We start from the raw sequence: 23,272 nt of genomic DNA on the forward strand, positions 1-23,272 counted from the left end.
CCCCCCAAAAAAGTTTTTTTTTTTTAGTGATTTTGAATTTAGATATACTTCTATTAATTGTATTTTCATTTTCATTTATTGTGTATTTAATAGTAACTGTGATAAAACATAGAGTACTACAGTCTTATCCAAACCTTAGCAGATCTTGTAGGATTGAAAGTGTTAAGGTCTTCCCAGAAGGCCTCTGTCATTGGTTGGCTAGTATTATTCTTCCCAGCCATCACACATCAAAAATGAGCTAATGAATCATGATATTCCTGGCTCATTCACACTCATCTGGCTACTTAAGTATCCATTTTTTTCTGTGCTTTTCTCTGCAGAGCATGTTTATGTGCCAAGATGTTCTCCTTTCACAGCCTAGCACTTAGAAATAGAGAGAACAGAGGAAAAGAAGACTGCAGTTTCCCTTTAATCAAGCCAGATACAAAGTGAGCACGCTGAATGGAATTAATGGAGAAGAGAAAAGCTGAAGGAGGGAGATTACCGAGTCAGAAAAGAGAGAAATGTTATATGGAGGACAGTCTGCTTTCAAGAGTTTGTAACTGATCCTGTCATCTTCGATTCACATTCAGTATCCTGGTTGTAAGATGATACATTTTCTCAGGAGAGTCATGTTGGTGCAGGTGTAATGGGAGCACAATGGTAACTGCACAAGAACACACAGGCTGCAATTATTTCATCAACAATATAGTAAAAATAGTACTATTGTGAAATATTATTAAAATTTAAAATAACACTTTTCTATTTTAATATATTTAAAAATGTAATGTGATGGCAAAACTGAATTTTCAGTCATTACTCTAGTCTTCAGTGTCATGATCCATTTCAACTGCAGCTTCAGAATCTATTTATAGTGTAGGGGGCGGGACACTACAGAATCTAGAGAGCATTTGATTGGGCAGAATGTTTGACTAGAAGCTGAAGTGCAAGGTGGAGTCATCAAAATCACTGATCCATATTGGCGGAAGTGAGACTGTAAAGCTGCGTCCCAAATGACACACTATACTATGCACTCATACATTATGTACTTATGCACTATGTACTCAACCATGTAGTATATGAATTATAGGTTTATTTTATGAATTAAAGGTTATTTTGTCATTCATAATCTGAGTCTGATAGCCCCTCCCTCTTCACTACGTAATTAAAACGGCGACACTTGAGTGCATGAAGTGTCCAACATTCTACATTTAACATTTAAGTGCATCATCCAGGTATTTAAAGTGCACTTTTTCTTTTTGGAATTTTCAGAGTGAACACACTACTCGCGCTATTTATACTAAAAACATCAAAGAATAGTGCAGAAGTACGCGATTTGGGACGCACCTTAAATTTTGAATGCTTATATCTTCTAAATGCGAATTTTGGCATTGTTTTGGAGCACACTAGCTTATAGATAACCCTAAGGCTAACATATTCATAATAAAAAACTAACAATTTCTCTAATGACCTGACTGTTGTGTTCTATTCTGGATCTCATATGCCACCATTCAAATAAATGATGCTACTCCTCTAATTAGGCTTACCTTTCTGTGGCATGAGGTTTAATTTGTGCCTATGACAGCTGCTGTCTTCACTGCTGTCTCCTTCATGCACTTACAGAGTGGGAAACAGCCTTGAGGGACTAATGTGTCAACAGCACAGAGGTTATAGACACAAACCGGAACAAGGCAGTTGACTTCCCATGGGCAAAGAATGATATTTAGATCAGAGTCTTCGGCTGTCGACAACTTACAGAGATACCCTGGACATTGTTAATTTTTGTGAGTAAATACTAGGTCATTTTATCGAGGGTTTAGTATGTACGAAATGTATCCTACATGATCAATACAGAAACTAAATAGGTTAAAACTGAGTTTCAACGAAGTATTGTTAAGAATCTTTCTTTACTTTTGCCTTTCACCTTTATTTGTTTCAAAATGGAAATAAGATTTGTTGAATTGCTCTCACGTCCAAAATCCTGTTCTCATTGTGATTGAATCCTGCGAGGACAGATTGTAGATTGCACTCATTATTACAGTGCAGCCTACGCTCTGTGGGCCGTAGAGCCGTTAGAATACAAACTACTAACTAAAGGGAAAGGAGTTTTTGAAACTCTTCCGTCCTCCAAGAGACTCCTATTCTACACGAGACGATCTTAAGTTCTGCCTGATAGAGGGATTATCTCCCTCGGTGGCATTGAAGGATGAGAAAGGGAAGGAATGTGATTAGGGACAACGAGAGACCAAAACATTCTGCAATCTCAAGAATGCCGTGTGGGAGAGACTAGGACAGACTTTTGTTTTACACAGAAATGAGGCCTTGAATTGGAGAAAGAGAAAGAAAAGGACTGAGAGTTGCTTGTATAGAAAAATTGTGACAGAATAAGGATGAGAAAACGAAAGAGATCTGTGGCAGAGAGATGGGCAGAGATTCCACTGAGATTCCCCCTTCTTACTATGTCTTTGTGGACAGTGCTTACCAGTGTTGGGGAAGCTATGTTGAAACTGTAGCTTGCTAAACTACTAAACTACTTATTATTCAAAGTACTGATGTAAAGTGACTACTAAAACATAGTTTAGTATCACAACACGTTCCTCTAAAAGTAGTGAACTACATTAAAGATATTTAAAGGGATAAGTCCCCCAAAAATGAAAATCCTGTCTAGGGGTGTGCGATATATATCGTCTACGATAATATTGTAATTGTTGTTTAAACGAATGCGATTTGACATTATCAAATATCGCAAAAACCAAACACTCCCAGAGAGTGCACGCATATACTGTGAGATGTAGGTCAGACTTCTGCGTGATTTAGTCCATTAAAATACATTTATAATTCCCCCAAAAGTCAAGATAATGGGTCAAAATGCCCCCCTCCCCTATGACTTTTATATGCCTTTTATATTTATATCATCTGATATAGTTAATATGACACAGGCGTCACACATACCCACGTCTGCAGTGCGTATGCGGTCCATGTGCGTTACGTATGCGGTGCAGAAGCAGCACGGACTCATTGTGCTTTCACACAGGACGAGTTTGCAGTCCGCTACTGATCCGCGGCTGTTTAGGCCACAAACACAACATTTATCTATTATTTTGATTTCAAATCCAAACGTTGTTACTGAAAAAGCCTTTTCAGCATTGTGATCCTCTTTTATCACAGTACAGTAACAATCTTTCATAGACATTAGTTTAAACTCAATAAATATAAACAACGTATTATTCATGCATTTGACTTCTAGGTTTGTATATCAGGTTGCTCAAGCACGTGGCAACACATTTAAACAGCAGCATATAGCCTACTTTTCTTACGTTAAAAGTAGGCCATCACAAACATTTTAAATTAAAACTCACCAGACAGAAACAGTCGACTCCTAGTGCCTTTTCTTTTGCATTTAAATCTTTATTACAAGCAATCCCACGGGTCTTAAAGAACTTTGTTTTTCTACCACCACAAGTGCATCTATTGTGTTGCCTTGTTTATCTAAAAGTGCACTTTTCCTTGTTTTAAACCTAGCCAAAAAGCAACGTGTTGACTGTGAAACACCGTAGACTTTAATTATATCAATTTATTGTGAAATTACTACATTTCCGTGTCAATCCATGTTAATTTTTTACCGCGAACAATGCGCTGTCACTTTAATTCAGCATGTGCAGCACAGCAAAAATAGACTCGGTGTGTAAACGATCTCTGCACTGCTGCAGACGCGCCGCTCCTGGAATGCACTGCCGGACCGCAACCGTGTGCAGTATGAACGCTCTAATCCGTTAACATGGGTGCTGAAAAAAAACGCAATGCATACGCACTGCAGACGGAGTATGTGTGCCAGCACAGTCATGCCTGTTTCACACATATTTCCATGAATATTTGAATTATGAAAGTCATGTTATTTGTGATCAGATTTCCTGTTTTATGGTTTTGTTACTTTTGTTACACATATTGAAATCATGCATGTCATGCATTTTGTAGATGGCACACTTTGATATGCTGGTATAGCTGGTATAATCTCATAAAATAATAATCAAAGATTAGGACTAACGAGGAACTTTTCTCTTTTTTTCTCATTAATTTCAGCCTATTTCTAATTTACAGTCTCTGGACATTCACACCACTTAAACATTTTTGACTATAAGGCCCACAAATAATAACATAATAACATCATCATCAAGAGGTGTATTTGAGTTAAACTTGAATACTTAATTGACTCTTACGTTTTTCTGTCCTCTCTTATTTAAATGCTCTTTCCTCTTTTACATCACTGTCCTTTATTTGTTTTAGTTTTTTTCCATTTTGTTTGCTTTCTCTCCCATTCTTTTTCATAGTTAAATTTGACTTAAATGCTATAAACAAAGGAAGCCGAGAAAGTGTGGAGTTGTTCCAGTAGGTGAGTGTATTTAGGTTAGGAGGTTGATTCTCAGTCAGGTCTGCAGTAGATTACAGCTGCTGTGTCATCCACGGGCCCCGGGACTTGAGCTCTGGTAAGCGTTACATATCTATTCATCTTCTCTCGGCTGTGCATAATTCATGATGGGATTGACATGCTGTCCTTCACCCCTTATCGTTCTCTCCCTTAAAGGAAGTGGCACAGTTGGGTTCCGTTTTCCCCTTTCTAGAAAATATGCCCTTTCTCAACCTTACACCTGTCTTGGTACAAAAGACTGAATGCCCACTGGAATTTCATGAATGGCTGCCTCATTTTATATTCTCTTTTTCACTGGTTCATGCTGTCTGTGTCCATTTTCCCTCACACTGTGTAAAAATATGTGACTTAAAGTCAAGTCAAGTTAAATTTATGTAGCACATTATACAATGCATATGGTTTCAAAGCAGCTTCACAGTAATAAAAGAAAGAAAATAATGGTATTAATGTTGAAATTTCTTCAATTATGAAACAAATTTCAGAGGTAAAGTAACTTTAAAAAGACATTAGTGTCGTTATTAATCCCTGTTTAGTTCAGTGTTCAGTGCTGTCACTTATGCAATAAAAATGGCATTTTTTAGAAATATTTCTTTACATTCTATATTGTACGTCTTCAATGTTCATTAAACAGTTATTTGCATTATGTGTATTATCTTGTTTTATGGCCGTGGTGAGAGACGGGAAGCTGTTGTAAAGCTAGTTAACAAATATAAAAGACACCACCCACCAATGACCTGTACTTAACCCTTCCTCCTCGCTCTCTCTGTCTGTCTGTCTGTCTTTCTTTCTCTGTATCTCTCTCTCTCTCCCTCTCCCTCTCTGTTTATTTCACATGCACACTGATCCCACAGAGAGGGAAGACTACATACAATTTTAAACAAATGCATGTAAATGTCTTGTCTCATTCCACCTCTTTTCTGACTCCTGTTTTCAGAAGCTTTTTTATAGCTAATGGGTTCATCTGTAATGACTCACTGCTCAGTCATTACACTGAGATGAATTAGCAGCTGAAAGAACACAGAGGTTAATTAACCTTTAAATTAGGTGAGCCATTTTCTGTAATGCTGCCATCTGCGTAACTGGCCTCCAGACACAGGCCCAGTGCATTTTAACATATACAGTGTGTGAATCTAACATACTGTATAATGTATGTTTTATTTGTACATTTCCACTTTTCTGAGCATTTACATCTGTATATATTTTATGTGTCATTTTTACATTTTATTTCCACTTTTCTGAGCAAATATATCTGTAGAATTTATAGCTTTGTTAATCAATTCTAAGTGGGTCTGTCAAAATTAGCTGTCACAAATTCGTAAGCAAAGCAGACACTCTTCATACTCAATAAGGTGAAGCACAGTCCTGCCTTTATGAGTAAAAGAAACAGGATCTCTGAATAGAGCCTAACGTCATAGTAGATGAAGAACAGTGTGAGAGGTGAGCAGGATCCCAGGGTCAAGAGGATCGACCTTGAGAAAAACAACTCCGTTCATCACTCCCTTTTTTCCAGTGTCTATCTGAGTTCCCACAATAATGGGTAACATTAAAGGTGACATATCATGAAAATTTGACTTTTCCAGGTTTTAAGTGCTATAATCAGGTCCTAGGATCTACAACCTGCATCTACCAACCAAGGAAACGTGAAAAAGATTAACCTAGTAACTTTGTTTTGGTAAGCCTTTTTCTGCACGTGTCTGAGAAAACGAGCGCGTCTGATTTCTCTCCCTTGGTGACGTGGCAAAGGGATCTCATTATAATATTACCGCCCCTTCATCTGTAAGTTTCCATCCACAGCGCCGTCATTTTGATTTCGCAAGCGACAACGGTGTGCCAGTTCTAATGCCATGGTGAAAGTTTGAGCAAAACATGCTAACTGTTCTGCCTTTGGCTGCACTGACAAGCAGGGAATGCAAATTTAGAGTCCCAGCCTCAGAGGAGACAAGAGAGCAGTGGATTTATTGATTTATTTACTGTATATTGCTGCTGCCACACAGATCTAAAATAAACATGCAATTTATTTCCCAGCTGTTTACCTTCACAGACATAACCAACTGTTTTTGTAACTCGTGTGATTTTAACGTAAACTTGTGTGTGAATGAGAACATTAGTTTAGTACTCATGCTGTGACAGCCGCTTTCTGTCCGTGTGCTTCAGATGTGTGCTTTCAGAAAACCGTATATCAGAAGTTTAAACTAATATGGCTTTAAAACGCATGATTTCAGTGCGATAAACATGATAATCAGAACCAAAACAGATGTTTTAGTTTGCCTTTCACCTTTATTTGTTTCAAAATGGAAATAAGATTTGTTGAATTGCTCTCACGTCCAAAATCCTGTTCTCATTGTGATTGAATCCTGCGAGGACAGATTGTAGATTGCACTCATTATTACAGTGCAGCCTACGCTCTGTGGGCCGTAGAGCCGTTAGAATACAAACTACTAACTAAAGGGAAAGGAGTTTTTGAAACTCTTCCGTCCTCCAAGAGACTCCTATTCTACACGAGACGATCTTAAGTTCTGCCTGATAGAGGGATTATCTCCCTCGGTGGCATTGAAGGATGAGAAAGGGAAGGAATGTGATTAGGGACAACGAGAGACCAAAACATTCTGCAATCTCAAGAATGCCGTGTGGGAGAGACTAGGACAGACTTTTGTTTTACACAGAAATGAGGCCTTGAATTGGAGAAAGAGAAAGAAAAGGACTGAGAGTTGCTTGTATAGAAAAATTGTGACAGAATAAGGATGAGAAAACGAAAGAGATCTGTGGCAGAGAGATGGGCAGAGATTCCACTGAGATTCCCCCTTCTTACTATGTCTTTGTGGACAGTGCTTACCAGTGTTGGGGAAGCTATGTTGAAACTGTAGCTTGCTAAACTACTAAACTACTTATTATTCAAAGTACTGATGTAAAGTGACTACTAAAACATAGTTTAGTATCACAACACGTTCCTCTAAAAGTAGTGAACTACATTAAAGATATTTAAAGGGATAAGTCCCCCAAAAATGAAAATCCTGTCTAGGGGTGTGCGATATATATCGTCTACGATAATATTGTAATTGTTGTTTAAACGAATGCGATTTGACATTATCAAATATCGCAAAAACCAAACACTCCCAGAGAGTGCACGCATATACTGTGAGATGTAGGTCAGACTTCTGCGTGATTTAGTCCATTAAAATACATTTATAATTCCCCCAAAAGTCAAGATAATGGGTCAAAATGCCCCCCTCCCCTATGACTTTTATATGCCTTTTATATTTATATCATCTGATATAGTTAATATGACACAGGCGTCACACATACCCACGTCTGCAGTGCGTATGCGGTCCATGTGCGTTACGTATGCGGTGCAGAAGCAGCACGGACTCATTGTGCTTTCACACAGGACGAGTTTGCAGTCCGCTACTGATCCGCGGCTGTTTAGGCCACAAACACAACATTTATCTATTATTTTGATTTCAAATCCAAACGTTGTTACTGAAAAAGCCTTTTCAGCATTGTGATCCTCTTTTATCACAGTACAGTAACAATCTTTCATAGACATTAGTTTAAACTCAATAAATATAAACAACGTATTATTCATGCATTTGACTTCTAGGTTTGTATATCAGGTTGCTCAAGCACGTGGCAACACATTTAAACAGCAGCATATAGCCTACTTTTCTTACGTTAAAAGTAGGCCATCACAAACATTTTAAATTAAAACTCACCAGACAGAAACAGTCGACTCCTAGTGCCTTTTCTTTTGCATTTAAATCTTTATTACAAGCAATCCCACGGGTCTTAAAGAACTTTGTTTTTCTACCACCACAAGTGCATCTATTGTGTTGCCTTGTTTATCTAAAAGTGCACTTTTCCTTGTTTTAAACCTAGCCAAAAAGCAACGTGTTGACTGTGAAACACCGTAGACTTTAATTATATCAATTTATTGTGAAATTACTACATTTCCGTGTCAATCCATGTTAATTTTTTACCGCGACAATTGCCTGTTCATTAAAATACATTTATAATTCCCCCAAAAGTCAAGATAATGGGTCAAAATGCCCCCCTCCCCTATGACTTTTATATGCCTTTTATATTTATATCATCTGATATAGTTAATATGACACAGGCGTCACACATACCCACGTCTGCAGTGCGTATGCGGTCCATGTGCGTTACGTATGCGGTGCAGAAGCAGCACGGACTCATTGTGCTTTCACACAGGACGAGTTTGCAGTCCGCTACTGATCCGCGGCTGTTTAGGCCACAAACACAACATTTATCTATTATTTTGATTTCAAATCCAAACGTTGTTACTGAAAAAGCCTTTTCAGCATTGTGATCCTCTTTTATCACAGTACAGTAACAATCTTTCATAGACATTAGTTTAAACTCAATAAATATAAACAACGTATTATTCATGCATTTGACTTCTAGGTTTGTATATCAGGTTGCTCAAGCACGTGGCAACACATTTAAACAGCAGCATATAGCCTACTTTTCTTACGTTAAAAGTAGGCCATCACAAACATTTTAAATTAAAACTCACCAGACAGAAACAGTCGACTCCTAGTGCCTTTTCTTTTGCATTTAAATCTTTATTACAAGCAATCCCACGGGTCTTAAAGAACTTTGTTTTTCTACCACCACAAGTGCATCTATTGTGTTGCCTTGTTTATCTAAAAGTGCACTTTTCCTTGTTTTAAACCTAGCCAAAAAGCAACGTGTTGACTGTGAAACACCGTAGACTTTAATTATATCAATTTATTGTGAAATTACTACATTTCCGTGTCAATCCATGTTAATTTTTTACCGCGAACAATGCGCTGTCACTTTAATTCAGCATGTGCAGCACAGCAAAAATAGACTCGGTGTGTAAACGATCTCTGCACTGCTGCAGACGCGCCGCTCCTGGAATGCACTGCCGGACCGCAACCGTGTGCAGTATGAACGCTCTAATCCGTTAACATGGGTGCTGAAAAAAAACGCAATGCATACGCACTGCAGACGGAGTATGTGTGCCAGCACAGTCATGCCTGTTTCACACATATTTCCATGAATATTTGAATTATGAAAGTCATGTTATTTGTGATCAGATTTCCTGTTTTATGGTTTTGTTACATGCATTTTGCATATTGAAATCATGCATGTCATGCATTTTGTAGATGGCACACTTTGATATGCTGGTATAAGTTTAAACTTCTCATAAAATAATAATCAAAGATTAGGACTAACGAGGAACTTTTCTCTTTTTTTCTCATTAATTTCAGCCTATTTCTAATTTACAGTCTCTGGACATTCACACCACTTAAACATTTTTGACTATAAGGCCCACAAATAATAACATAATAACATCATCATCAAGAGGTGTATTTGAGTTAAACTTGAATACTTAATTGACTCTTACGTTTTTCTGTCCTCTCTTATTTAAATGCTCTTTCCTCTTTTACATCACTGTCCTTTATTTGTTTTAGTTTTTTTCCATTTTGTTTGCTTTCTCTCCCATTCTTTTTCATAGTTAAATTTGACTTAAATGCTATAAACAAAGGAAGCCGAGAAAGTGTGGAGTTGTTCCAGTAGGTGAGTGTATTTAGGTTAGGAGGTTGATTCTCAGTCAGGTCTGCAGTAGATTACAGCTGCTGTGTCATCCACGGGCCCCGGGACTTGAGCTCTGGTAAGCGTTACATATCTATTCATCTTCTCTCGGCTGTGCATAATTCATGATGGGATTGACATGCTGTCCTTCACCCCTTATCGTTCTCTCCCTTAAAGGAAGTGGCACAGTTGGGTTCCGTTTTCCCCTTTCTAGAAAATATGCCCTTTCTCAACCTTACACCTGTCTTGGTACAAAAGACTGAATGCCCACTGGAATTTCATGAATGGCTGCCTCATTTTATATTCTCTTTTTCACTGGTTCATGCTGTCTGTGTCCATTTTCCCTCACACTGTGTAAAAATATGTGACTTAAAGTCAAGTCAAGTTAAATTTATGTAGCACATTATACAATGCATATGGTTTCAAAGCAGCTTCACAGTAATAAAAGAAAGAAAATAATGGTATTAATGTTGAAATTTCTTCAATTATGAAACAAATTTCAGAGGTAAAGTAACTTTAAAAAGACATTAGTGTCGTTATTAATCCCTGTTTAGTTCAGTGTTCAGTGCTGTCACTTATGCAATAAAAATGGCATTTTTTAGAAATATTTCTTTACATTCTATATTGTACGTCTTCAATGTTCATTAAACAGTTATTTGCATTATGTGTATTATCTTGTTTTATGGCCGTGGTGAGAGACGGGAAGCTGTTGTAAAGCTAGTTAACAAATATAAAAGACACCACCCACCAATGACCTGTACTTAACCCTTCCTCCTCGCTCTCTCTGTCTGTCTGTCTGTCTTTCTTTCTCTGTATCTCTCTCTCTCTCCCTCTCCCTCTCTGTTTATTTCACATGCACACTGATCCCACAGAGAGGGAAGACTACATACAATTTTAAACAAATGCATGTAAATGTCTTGTCTCATTCCACCTCTTTTCTGACTCCTGTTTTCAGAAGCTTTTTTATAGCTAATGGGTTCATCTGTAATGACTCACTGCTCAGTCATTACACTGAGATGAATTAGCAGCTGAAAGAACACAGAGGTTAATTAACCTTTAAATTAGGTGAGCCATTTTCTGTAATGCTGCCATCTGCGTAACTGGCCTCCAGACACAGGCCCAGTGCATTTTAACATATACAGTGTGTGAATCTAACATACTGTATAATGTATGTTTTATTTGTACATTTCCACTTTTCTGAGCATTTACATCTGTATATATTTTATGTGTCATTTTTACATTTTATTTCCACTTTTCTGAGCAAATATATCTGTAGAATTTATAGCTTTGTTAATCAATTCTAAGTGGGTCTGTCAAAATTAGCTGTCACAAATTCGTAAGCAAAGCAGACACTCTTCATACTCAATAAGGTGAAGCACAGTCCTGCCTTTATGAGTAAAAGAAACAGGATCTCTGAATAGAGCCTAACGTCATAGTAGATGAAGAACAGTGTGAGAGGTGAGCAGGATCCCAGGGTCAAGAGGATCGACCTTGAGAAAAACAACTCCGTTCATCACTCCCTTTTTTCCAGTGTCTATCTGAGTTCCCACAATAATGGGTAACATTAAAGGTGACATATCATGAAAATTTGACTTTTCCAGGTTTTAAGTGCTATAATCAGGTCCTAGGATCTACAACCTGCATCTACCAACCAAGGAAACGTGAAAAAGATTAACCTAGTAACTTTGTTTTGGTAAGCCTTTTTCTGCACGTGTCTGAGAAAACGAGCGCGTCTGATTTCTCTCCCTTGGTGACGTGGCAAAGGGATCTCATTATAATATTACCGCCCCTTCATCTGTAAGTTTCCATCCACAGCGCCGTCATTTTGATTTCGCAAGCGACAACGGTGTGCCAGTTCTAATGCCATGGTGAAAGTTTGAGCAAAACATGCTAACTGTTCTGCCTTTGGCTGCACTGACAAGCAGGGAATGCAAATTTAGAGTCCCAGCCTCAGAGGAGACAAGAGAGCAGTGGATTTATTGATTTATTTACTGTATATTGCTGCTGCCACACAGATCTAAAATAAACATGCAATTTATTTCCCAGCTGTTTACCTTCACAGACATAACCAACTGTTTTTGTAACTCGTGTGATTTTAACGTAAACTTGTGTGTGAATGAGAACATTAGTTTAGTACTCATGCTGTGACAGCCGCTTTCTGTCCGTGTGCTTCAGATGTGTGCTTTCAGAAAACCGTATATCAGAAGTTTAAACTAATATGGCTTTAAAACGCATGATTTCAGTGCGATAAACATGATAATCAGAACCAAAACAGATGTTTTAATGATATAATAAATGATCTGTGGAGTATTTTGAGCTGAAACTTCACAGACATATTCTGGGGACACCAGAGACTTGTATTACATATTGTAAAAAGGGGCATAATATGTCACCTTTAATATTAGGGATAGCCCATTATTACAGTTCTGGGCCCTACCAATAAATGGCGATTTTTGTCTAAATAAAGTCATGTCAATTCAATTCACGTCCAATGTGCTTTTTCACATACCCATTGTTTCAGAGCAGCCCAATGCAAGTATACTGAATATATGAGGATAAATTTAGACATACTTATGTATCCAGCTTTATATAGAGCTGGGTGATATATAGTTACATTTTGCAATGAAATAAAAAATCAGACAGCTGAGATTTGCTAATTAGTATATATATTGCTTTACATGTGTATGTACTGTATGCAGGTAAAGTAGGATGTACTAGGCTATATATCCAACTTTTAATATATCGCTGGGCAATAATATAGTTTACTTTTTTTGACAAATTAAAAATAAATCACTAAAAACTAAAACCAGTCATTTTAAATGCTACAACGGAAAATGGGCATCACAACATTGTAATGTACAGTATGAAAAATGGATTTGGTAATGATTAAACGTTACAGTGTTATTAAATTATTGTTTTTTTAGATCAAGCAAATGATATATGAAGGTAATCTGAATGTAAAAATTGTGGAAATTAGCATGCACAATTAATATCCAATATCTGTATGCATTCAATATCAAAATAAAAAAAATCTCTAATATCAGCCAATAACTGATATGGTACAGATATGTCATACATAGTGAATATTGTTTTATTTTACTTTATTTATTTATTTTTTTTTAGTTATGGTCTGGTCTAAAATATGTCATTGACTAATTGATTAGCGCTAGGTAGGGTGATAACATCTAATCAAGTTACATTAGCAAGAAGTTAGAACCATTTCAACTTTAAAGCTTTCAGCTCTTAATGCACTTATTAATCACTTTTGAATGTGCTGTTGTATTGATTGAGATTTGAACAAATCCACAAATATTTATTCAGCTTTCTTTGTCGGTGACTGACTGAAATGGGTTTCATTTTCAGATAAACTTTAATGATCTTCACTCAGCGCCTGAAATATTATATCCGTGTATCATCTAGTCGAGTTATTCATATGAAAAACAAAGCATTGCATGTTGTATTGAGGTCCCTTGTCCTCTGTTGTTGTCTGGGTGGAATTGTTTCTGTATAACCTGCTCGGGATGGAAATGCAGCAATGTCCCAGTGAGTCTCAAGAGAAATATGTCTTTAGCCTGGAGCTGTTGGGTATTAACAGAGGGGAAGATGGGTAATCAATCCAGTGTGAATGACCACAAATCCATTCTTCAAGCCCTGGCTGCCTGGACTGCGAGGCTAGAGTCGAGGAACGAGAAACTGCATTACACCTTTTGGATGAAGCACATTCAACACACTTGCCATTAATACACCTTACTCATTTTAGTTCAGTTTAGATTTATTTGTATTGAGCTTTTAACAGTCGCATTTGTCTCGAGCAGCTTTACATAGTTTGTGGCCTAACGTCCAGGTCTTGCACTTAGAAGCAGATACAAATATAAAAACAGGGATGGAATCTAAATTCTGTTTGGATGGGCCATAAAATGGCTAAAAGTGTTGCTAAAGTGATTGACTACTACTTTACGTACTGCATCAATAATTATTCCAATAATTATTAATAATAAATGTAACTTCATTTTCTTGGACAATGGTGCTATTGCTGCCATTTTAAGCAATAAATACACTCTCACTGAAGCACACAGACTTTCTGATCACGCACAACATAATAATTACAAAACATACCCATTTCAAAAACACAGCTCACACAAACACAAATAGCGCTCTTTGTCTCGATCTCGGGTGACTGTGGGGCCTGTTTGCATGCACTGGTTAGTAGAATGTAATTATGAATGCTAAATGATGTTTTGTGCATGTGAGTTTTATCTGATTATGCAGGCTCCGTTCATATGAGCTGTCTGGGGAGAGACTGGCTGAGAAAAGAGGTGTATATGGAGGTTTATATGAGCCGTACTCCAGTTCTCGCACAGAAAAAGCAATTCCATTATCTCAAATTTACTTGACAGAAAACCTCATATCTCTAAGCATGCATTGTTATTGGAGGATAAGTGTTTTAGCTTGCATTATTTGCCTGTTGGTTGGTGATGGATGCTGTGCTTGGTGGACAGTGGCACAAAGATGTAATTCAGTCATTTGGTGAATGGAAATTGTGTTTTAGCAGATAAAGTATAAAGAGAGGACAGCTGAAAGACACTGACTAGACTGTTCTAGTGCATAATGGTGCATTACAATTCATTAAAATGACAGTATAAGATAAAATAAATGCTGTTCATTTGAATTTTCTATTTATCAAAGAATCATGAAAAAAATGTTTACAAAAAATATTAAGTAGCACGGCTGTTTTCAACATTGATCATATGAATCAGAATCAGAAAGAGCTTTATTGCCAGGTGTGCCACTGCTTACACACACATGGAGTTTGTCTTGGTGACAGAAGCTTCCAGTACACAGACAGGTTGACAAGTGACAAGATACAGATAACAAAATAAAAAGAAGTGAGTAAAAATAAATAAGTAAAATACAATACACAATAGACAAAGAGACTGTAAACAGTATATCGTATGTACAGATGTGCTATAGACAAATTATGCAAGGGAAGGTGGATCGATGTAAGATATATTAAATCAATAACATACGGTTAATAAATATACGTAAGTATGACACTGAAGAATTCATCTTTGTTATCACATGAATAAATTACATTTTTAAAAGGAAAATGAAAAAGTTGTTTTAAATTGTAATTGTTTTTCAAAATAATACTGTCCTTAATGTATTTTTGATTAAATAAATGCAGCTTTGGTGAACATTAATAAAAACATAAAAAAATCTTGCCAGCCTGTGATGGTGATATCGGTTTTATACAGTAGTTCTATAAGTAAGTTAAAATTACCTACATAATTTACATGTTAGACCAATTTGACCAGTTCAAATTTTTTTTAATACAACAGGTAGTCCTCAAATTTAATTGGCTGAGCAGCATTCCAGGAGATGTTGAAATGCAGTCCAACAGCACAAAACATTTCACTATTTCATGTAGAAACTACATGTTGCTATAACAGTATGTGTTCTAAAATTGGCTCAAAATATCAAAAATGTTTCATATCCTCCGACTGAGTGGGATATCAAACCGTTGGATATTCCACCGTTTGATCCGACCATGGAAAAGCAGTTATAGTCTGAAGCTAAAAAAATCTGTGACCATCATCATACACTTACACTATGCGATTTTCGATTAAGTCTTAACTTCTCCAGACTGTAAATCGGTGCAAAAATCTGGGCAAAAGTCATGTAGTGTAACTTGTTGCATATTTACATTAGACAAATTAGATTATTACCAAAACAAAAGACATTTAAGGTTTCTCCACCGCTATAATCCATCACTCTCATTAAGGTCACAAAATTTTGGTACCAGGGCCTTCTAGATCCAGCCAGATGTTCTACTCCCCCTACTATATGATGCTGTCCAACGACTACAGTAGCAACCTGTGCCAAAATACTGTCATAACTCAACGATTGATTGCCCGTTGCATGCCCCTTCTGTCTTCCACATTTAAATTATGTATAACTTTCTAGCAGAACAGTGGGTGATATATGACCAAAATCTTGTACCATGAGATGTACCACGGTAAAGATATATATCACAATAAAGTAGTTCGATCTGTAGAGCTGCTTTGAAACAATGTGTATTGTGAAAAGCGCTATACAAATACACTTGACTTCACTTGAGAATAGGAGCAGTGCTCACAGGCAGACACAATAGCTCCATACATAATAGATGAACAGCCTCTAACATACAAATAACAGTTTAAAACTGACTGTGAGTGAAGCAATGTTTCTTTGCCCCTTTAATAAGCCACTGGACTTTCTAAAAAGAAACAAGCACTCTTTGGCTGGTGTTTACATCCCCTGTGCTCAGCACCGAGGGTCTCGTAAGCGAAGCTTTGTGTGCTGTGTCAGATGCGGCTTTGTGTATTGTGAGAGATGCATGTAAAAGGAGCTTCTTGTTTGTTGTGACCTTCAGAAATGGCAGAGATGGGGAGAATGTCTAACAGCAAGAGAAAAACCTCTGCACCTTCTCTTGTCACTTGTCAACAGAGACGGGATGTGGGGTCAGTGTTGTTGTGGTGATGCTGTGCTGCAGTGAAAGACACATTGTGGTCGGGACAGGATGCCCTTAGATAATGATCTGAGATCAGCCCCTCTCGGTCAAGCACAGATGGCAGCCACAAGCATTCGTATAGGGAGGAAGAATAAGAGGCTGATCTCAGTTCAGCTATAAATAACATCATTGGCTATAACCCTGTGAGTTCCTAATCACAGTCTACACTTCAACCAACAGCTTATTTCTCAGTAGCTTCAGTTCAGATTTGTCCAAAGACGAGCCTCCTGCAGAGAGAGAGAGTGAGAGAGAGAGAGAGAGAAAGCAAATAAGGAAGTAGTGGAAATAATGCAGGGGTAAATGTTGGAAGATGCAGCTTTTCTGCTGTACTTTGCACACTTTAAACAACGTGCCTGAAAGCATTTGACATCTCTTTCCAGCCACCTGCTGTGGAGTGTGTGTGTATACGATATCTTTAATTTCTCCTCCACCTCTTTTTATAATTGTTGGAATGGGCTGTTTGGAAGCACTAGCAGGTGTGTTAGCCAACCCACTAGCAAATATTGCATGTTAAGCAAACTCCAATTGGCCAGTCTGTATTTACTGGATCAATCCCTGACACTGGACTCAATCAGTTGGCAGGGCTCAACCATGAGATTTTTTTTCCTGCTTATCCTCTTGAGCCAGCCAACATTTTTACTGACCTTATTATGAAAAAAATGTAATGTATTTTTATATTTACTACTGTATTTGTTTGATCAAAATTACTTCAGTCTTCAGTGTCACATGATCCTTCATGAAGCTTTCTAATATGCTGATTTGGTGCTCAAGAAATATTTTTTTTATATTATTATCAATCTTTAAAACAGTTTTTGTGGAAACCACTCTACATTTCAGATATATTATAATAGAACGTTTAAACTAACTTTATTGATGAGCCCTAGTTGAACTGTGACACTTCAGATGTTCAATCAAAGAGGTTCAGACCAACTGTGAATTAACTATGCAGTATGAATATAACCACCAGCAGCCACCGTGGCTAGTGTAGCTTTCATAACCTGTTTCTCTGTATGTTAATCTCTGCAGTGGGTTCTTGCGTTTGAGATATTCATCCCCCTGGTGCTCTTCTTCATACTCCTGGGCTTACGGCAGAAGAAGCCGGCCATTCCAGTGAAAGAAGGTAAGTTTCATAACAGCACAGAGAGAGAAGAATATGAGTACTAGGACATGAAGGAAGGAAGGAAGAGTAAGTTGGCTCTTACCCCAACCCAGCTCATTCCCACCCTCCAGTGGTCAGAATACTTCAGTTGTCACCTGGGGTTCTTATGAAGTTCACATACCCACTGCAATAAAGTTCTGTGTGCCTGAATTAGTTAGACTGGGTCCTTTAGCCTTCTGTGTGCCTGAATTAAGTAGACTGGGTCCTTTAGCCTTTATCAGTAATTAAATGGACAGCTCACTCAAAAATAACAATTCTGTCATCATTTGCTCACCCTCATGTTGTTCTAAACCTGTGTGGGTTTTTTTCTTCTGCAGAACACCAAAGGAATTATTTTGCAGAATGTCCTGACTATACTTTTCTATACAATGCGAAGATGTCAAGCTCCAAAAAAGCATCATAAAAGTAGTCCACAATAACTTTTGCATTATATTCCAAGTATTCTGAAGATCTGTGTGGGAAACAGTCTTTAAATCTTATTCTAGCTCTTAAATCTTGTGCTCATTCATGTACATTCAGATTGCAGGTTTTGCCAACAGTGATTGTTGAACTTTCGTTGTATGGAAAAGGGAGAACATTCTGCCTAACATAACCTTTTGTGTTCCACTGAAGGCAAGAAATACATACAGGTTCGGAACGACACAAAGGTGATTAAATGATGACGGATTTTTCATTTTTTTGGTGAACTATACTTTTAAGTGTTGTTTGTGGTATATAATAATGTTTATAATTTTTCTATGTGGTTCATACAACTTTGCCAATCTGTCATTGATTGCAAAGATTTTTTGGCTGCTAGACAGAGCTTTAGCCATGTAGTATTTTTTTTATTCACAGAACACCCTCATTTGTATGTCATCACAATGTCTGTTATTTTCAGTGCTGAAATCACACCATGTTTTATTTTTTGCTTCTTTCTGTCATCTGTCCTCAATACTTTTGTATCTCTCTCTCTCTCTACCTCTGTCTTTCATTCTTTTTTTCCCTCACCGTGCATGTTAACTGCATGCTGGACCAGTGTGTAAGTCAAAATGTTTTTTTTTTTTGTGTGTGTGTGTGTGTGTGTGTGTATGGCTGAATTCTTAACTCTTTTAAATTGTGGGATCATTTCACTGTGTGTCCTCTAATTGTGAGTGTGTGTTTTTTCATGGACTCTAACGTGTTTATTGTGTATTTGTCATATCAACTGTCTCATGCATCAATCTAATTGTAAAAGGGCGCAAATGACTCCAGCAGTATGTGCAGACTTCCCATATGTCAACATACATACACACATGCACACGATGTATTAAAGATTCCAAGATTCCAGCTATATGAAATTTGTACGTCCACACTGAAGGCTCATCTATGTTTGAATTTAAATATAGCATGGCCACCAAAAGTTTGGAAATGCCCTACTTTGGAGTTTTAGATAGTATCAGCATAAATCCTCCATTTCTTGGCATAAATGCATTAAAGTAACTTATTATTATTGAAGACCAGTAATAATGTTTTTTTTTTGTATTCCATAATAATGGCAATATACAATAACAACGTCAAAGTCAGACAAGCCCCTTTTTATTTAATATTTTTTTACACTTCTGTTCAAAAGTTTGGAGTCAGTAAGACTTCTTTTTATTAATACTTTTATTCAGCAAGCACTCATTAAACTGATCAGGACTGACAGTAAAGACATTTATAATGTTACGAAAGATTTATATTTCTGAAGGATCATGTGACACTGAAGACTGGAGTAATGGCTGCTAAAAAATCAGCTTTGCCATGACAGGTACATTATATTTTAAAATAGAATAAAATATAAAATATTGTAACAACAAAACATTTTAAATTGTAATAATGTTTCACAATATCATGATATTGTCCAAAACCCCATTCCACCTAGAGCGTTTTCAAACATTAGTTACAGTGCTGCACTAGTCGTTATTATGGCTGATTTCAGAAACTAGGATTAGCATAGCTTTTATCGCTTGCCATTTTATTGCGTCATGCCTGGTGTAAGAGGTTTAGGTGTTGGGGCCCCCATGTCTCTGTGAACAGTAACATAATCCACAATCCACTGTGAATGAAGGACCTTTCTTACGACGACACGTTATTCAAACACCACGTCTTGACACAACGACACATTTGTAATCTTCAACCAATGAGCTGTGATAATAATTGTCCAACACTCTCTCTCTCTCACACACACACACACACACACACACACACAATTACTGAATTCATCCATTTACTGAGCCATCAGGTTATTTCCCCTGACTGATCTTTGCTCTTTTAATCCTCAGCTGTGTTTGTGGAGCGGGAGCAGATGTCAGATATAAGAGAACCGAGGCCATAAACACAGCTACCTCTTGTGAGCAGACAACCTGTCACTGGAACAGCAGAAATATAACACGCCTCAGTGTTAATGTCAATCGGGGGATGTTTTTTGCAGAGTCGTCAGGTGCCGATGGCGAGTGGTGTTTAGCTAACGCTGCTGCTTCTGGGTGAAGCGACGTGGCATGTTGCGGCGGGGCTCTTTTTTTTTCTTTTTTTTTTCTTTTTTTTTTAAGAGCGGCATTGTTGGATGAGAATGCCAACTCCACAGGCCACATGCCGCAGTGACAAAACACTTAGGGGAGGAAAAAGATTCAGCACTTACCATTAAGTAACCTTCTAGGTAGTAGTACACTTAAGTAGTGTGAATTGTGAAGTGAACAAATATCACAGCCCTTGTGATCATTAGACAAACTATTGACTGTTGATAACGTCGATTAAATCATATCGGAAGCAAGTTGGTACTGTTGGGATATATATAGTTTTATTCAGCAGGGATGCGTTAAATTGATCAAAAGTGACAGTAAAGACATTTATTAATATTACAAAAGATTTCTATTTCAAATAAATGCTGTTCAAAATGTTTCTCAATTTCCAAATCAATCAATAAATCAGCATAACTGTTTCCAACACTAATATGAAATGTTTCTTGAGCACCAAATTGAATTAGAATGTTTTCTGAAGGATCATGTCACACTGAAGACTGAAGGCTGTTAAAAATTCAGCTTTGCCATCACTGGAATAAATTACATTTTAAAATATATTAAAATAGAAAACAGTTCATTTAAATAGTAGAAATATTTCACAATATTACTGTTTTTACTGTATTTTTGATTAAATAAATCCAGCCTTGGTGAGCTTAAGAGATATATATAAAAATAAAAAAAACAGACCCCAAACTTTTGAATAGTAGTGTATCTACTGTAGTGAAAATACTGTTTATTTAGGCATTACCAAACTACGCTTCCCATCATTCTCTGGAGCAGCATGAGTAAATCATGAGAATACATAAAATAACTAAATGTGCATCTTTTGCTCTTTATCTGGTGATCTCCCTTTGTTAAAAAAAACATTATCAGTGTGCATTTTATTCTCACCAGAATCACTCACATCATGACGTAATTGTTATTTCTGAACTAGTCCTGATCCACGGTTGTCACTCCTACAGTGTTTTTGGCCTTTGAGAGACAAATATGATCATTTAGCCATCCCTGAGATTTGACTCCATATCAAGTGTGCACAGGAGCAGGTTGCAGTGAGGAAGTGAGTCATCTAAACACTGCTGTCCACTCCTGTGTTCTAAACGATGTGACTGGCGGCATGTGGGTGTAGAATAGCCAGGCAGCACAGCAATGCTGGTTTTTCCTCTGCTTCAGTGACAGCTTGTCCAGTCAACCTCTGCGTGTGTGATGAAGTGAATCATTTGAAGGCCACTTGGAGTTTATCGAAGTGATCTGACATCTGAAACCCTCTCTGACCCTGTGTTTGCTCTCTGATATGTGACGGCTGCTTCTTTTTCTCTCCCTGTCTTTTAATCTCTCCCTAAATCTTTGATCCGTGGACCTTGGAAAATATCATTGCCATTGTTTGTTCTATTATCCCACATCCTACGATCCCGCTCATTTATTCACACGCTCACATTCCATCCATACACTGCTCTGTTTTATGTTCCTCTCCAATTCTATATCTGAACACAACTGCACCTTCGTTCAAACCCATTTAAACCTCTTTGCAATACTGGATTTCAATTTTCTGTCACCTCCGTCCTCTCCGTCCCTCCACCCTGGTGGTCTGGTTTCCCCCCGTTCTGTCCAGCCTTCTACACCACGGCCCCTCTCACCTCGGCGGGCATCATTCCCATCATGCAGTCTTTGTGTCCGGATGGTCAGCGGGATGAGTTTGGCTTCCTGCAGTATAAAAACTCCACGTGAGTCCACCTACACTCGGTTTCTGATTTTTTTCCTTTCTCGATGACTAAGATGGGCTCTAATGGATTCTGTTCTCATTATATGGTGTGAATAGCAGTCACCATCACCACCTGTATTAGTGATCTTACGAGCTGTTAGATTGTGTAATGGATCTTATCTGTGTGCTTATGATTTGATCTTTTGATGGATTGTAGTGATATAACTACATAACTATGACCTCAGCATGACTGGTCACCAGCATTTCTTGGGTTTTGAAGTGTGCTAGCTTAAGTATCAAGACTTAAGCCTTGATCAGTTTTACTACAGATGTTTTCCAAATATTGCTGGTAAAGAGCATGGCTGTTCTCATCCACCAGCCACACCAGCACAAAACTACACTGGAAAAAATGGTGTAGAAACAATCTTTCACTCAGAGGTTTCTAGTAATTTCACAATTAAATACAAGGAAGCAGCAAGTAACACACTGAATTAAACATGAAATTTTGAAGCAGAAAGACTGAAATAGTATTTTCTTTCTTTTATTCACAACTTAGGAAAAGTTTTTTTTTACAGTGATAGTACTAATCAGCATTAATGCTTCTCCAAGGACCTTGTGTTATTAAAACAAAAACTGTTAAAGGGGTCATATGACGTTGCTAAAAAGAACATTATGTTGTGTATTTGGTGTAATGCAATGTGTTTATGTGGTTTAAGGTTCAAAAAACACATTATTTTCCATATAATGTACATTATTGTTTCTCCTCTATGCCCCGCCTTTCTGAAACGCGTTGATTTTTACAAAGCTCATCGTTCTAAAAAAGCGAGGTGTGCTCTGATTGGCCAGCTATCCAGTGCGTTGTGATTGGCCGAATGCCTCAAACGTGTGACAGAAATGTTACGCCCCATACTGTGATGCCGTCTCCCAGCTGGACGAGACTCAGTCCAGCTGCTCTGCTCGTGCACATCCCATCATCGGTTCTCTTTTAGCAGTTCAGTCAATGTACTGTTAGGAGTAACTGAATAACTCGGGATATTGGTTTATTTCGCGTCAGAGGGAGTGTCAGGCACGTTTATAAACCGAATAACTTAAGTAATTTGTGTATTAGTGCGTACTGGAGACGCGAACCATTTCAAACGATTCAGTTCGATTTGGTGAACTGGTTCGACCGGTTCACTAAGAAGATCCGGTTAAATAGAACGATTCGTTCGTGATCCGGACATCACTAGACGAGACAAAACCAATAAAACCCATTACAAACGAGGCATTTGTTGCATCCAGTGGGGACATAATTACTGATTATAATGACTTATACTGACTTTTTACGTGTTGCGTTGCGTATCGCGCCGCGTAAACATAAAACCAT

General features: G+C 37.6%; 1 protein-coding gene across 1 annotated transcript in view; it reads left to right on the forward strand.

Moving 5' to 3' along the window:
• LOC107672707 (ATP-binding cassette sub-family A member 2-like) overlaps positions 1-23,272 on the forward strand; it is a 69,415-nt gene that overhangs the window by 15,085 nt on the left and 31,058 nt on the right. The window contains exons 2-4 of the mRNA XM_016466009.1: positions 17,559-17,652; positions 18,707-18,709; positions 21,817-21,928. Of these exons, the coding sequence (XP_016321495.1) occupies positions 17,559-17,652; positions 18,707-18,709; positions 21,817-21,928 (209 nt within the window). The remainder of the gene's footprint in view (positions 1-17,558; positions 17,653-18,706; positions 18,710-21,816; positions 21,929-23,272) is intronic.

Source organism: Sinocyclocheilus anshuiensis, unplaced genomic scaffold (assembly GCF_001515605.1).
Source record: "Sinocyclocheilus anshuiensis isolate Anshui unplaced genomic scaffold, SAMN03320099.WGS_v1.1 scaffold88, whole genome shotgun sequence".
Lineage (NCBI taxonomy): Eukaryota > Metazoa > Chordata > Actinopteri > Cypriniformes > Cyprinidae > Sinocyclocheilus > Sinocyclocheilus anshuiensis.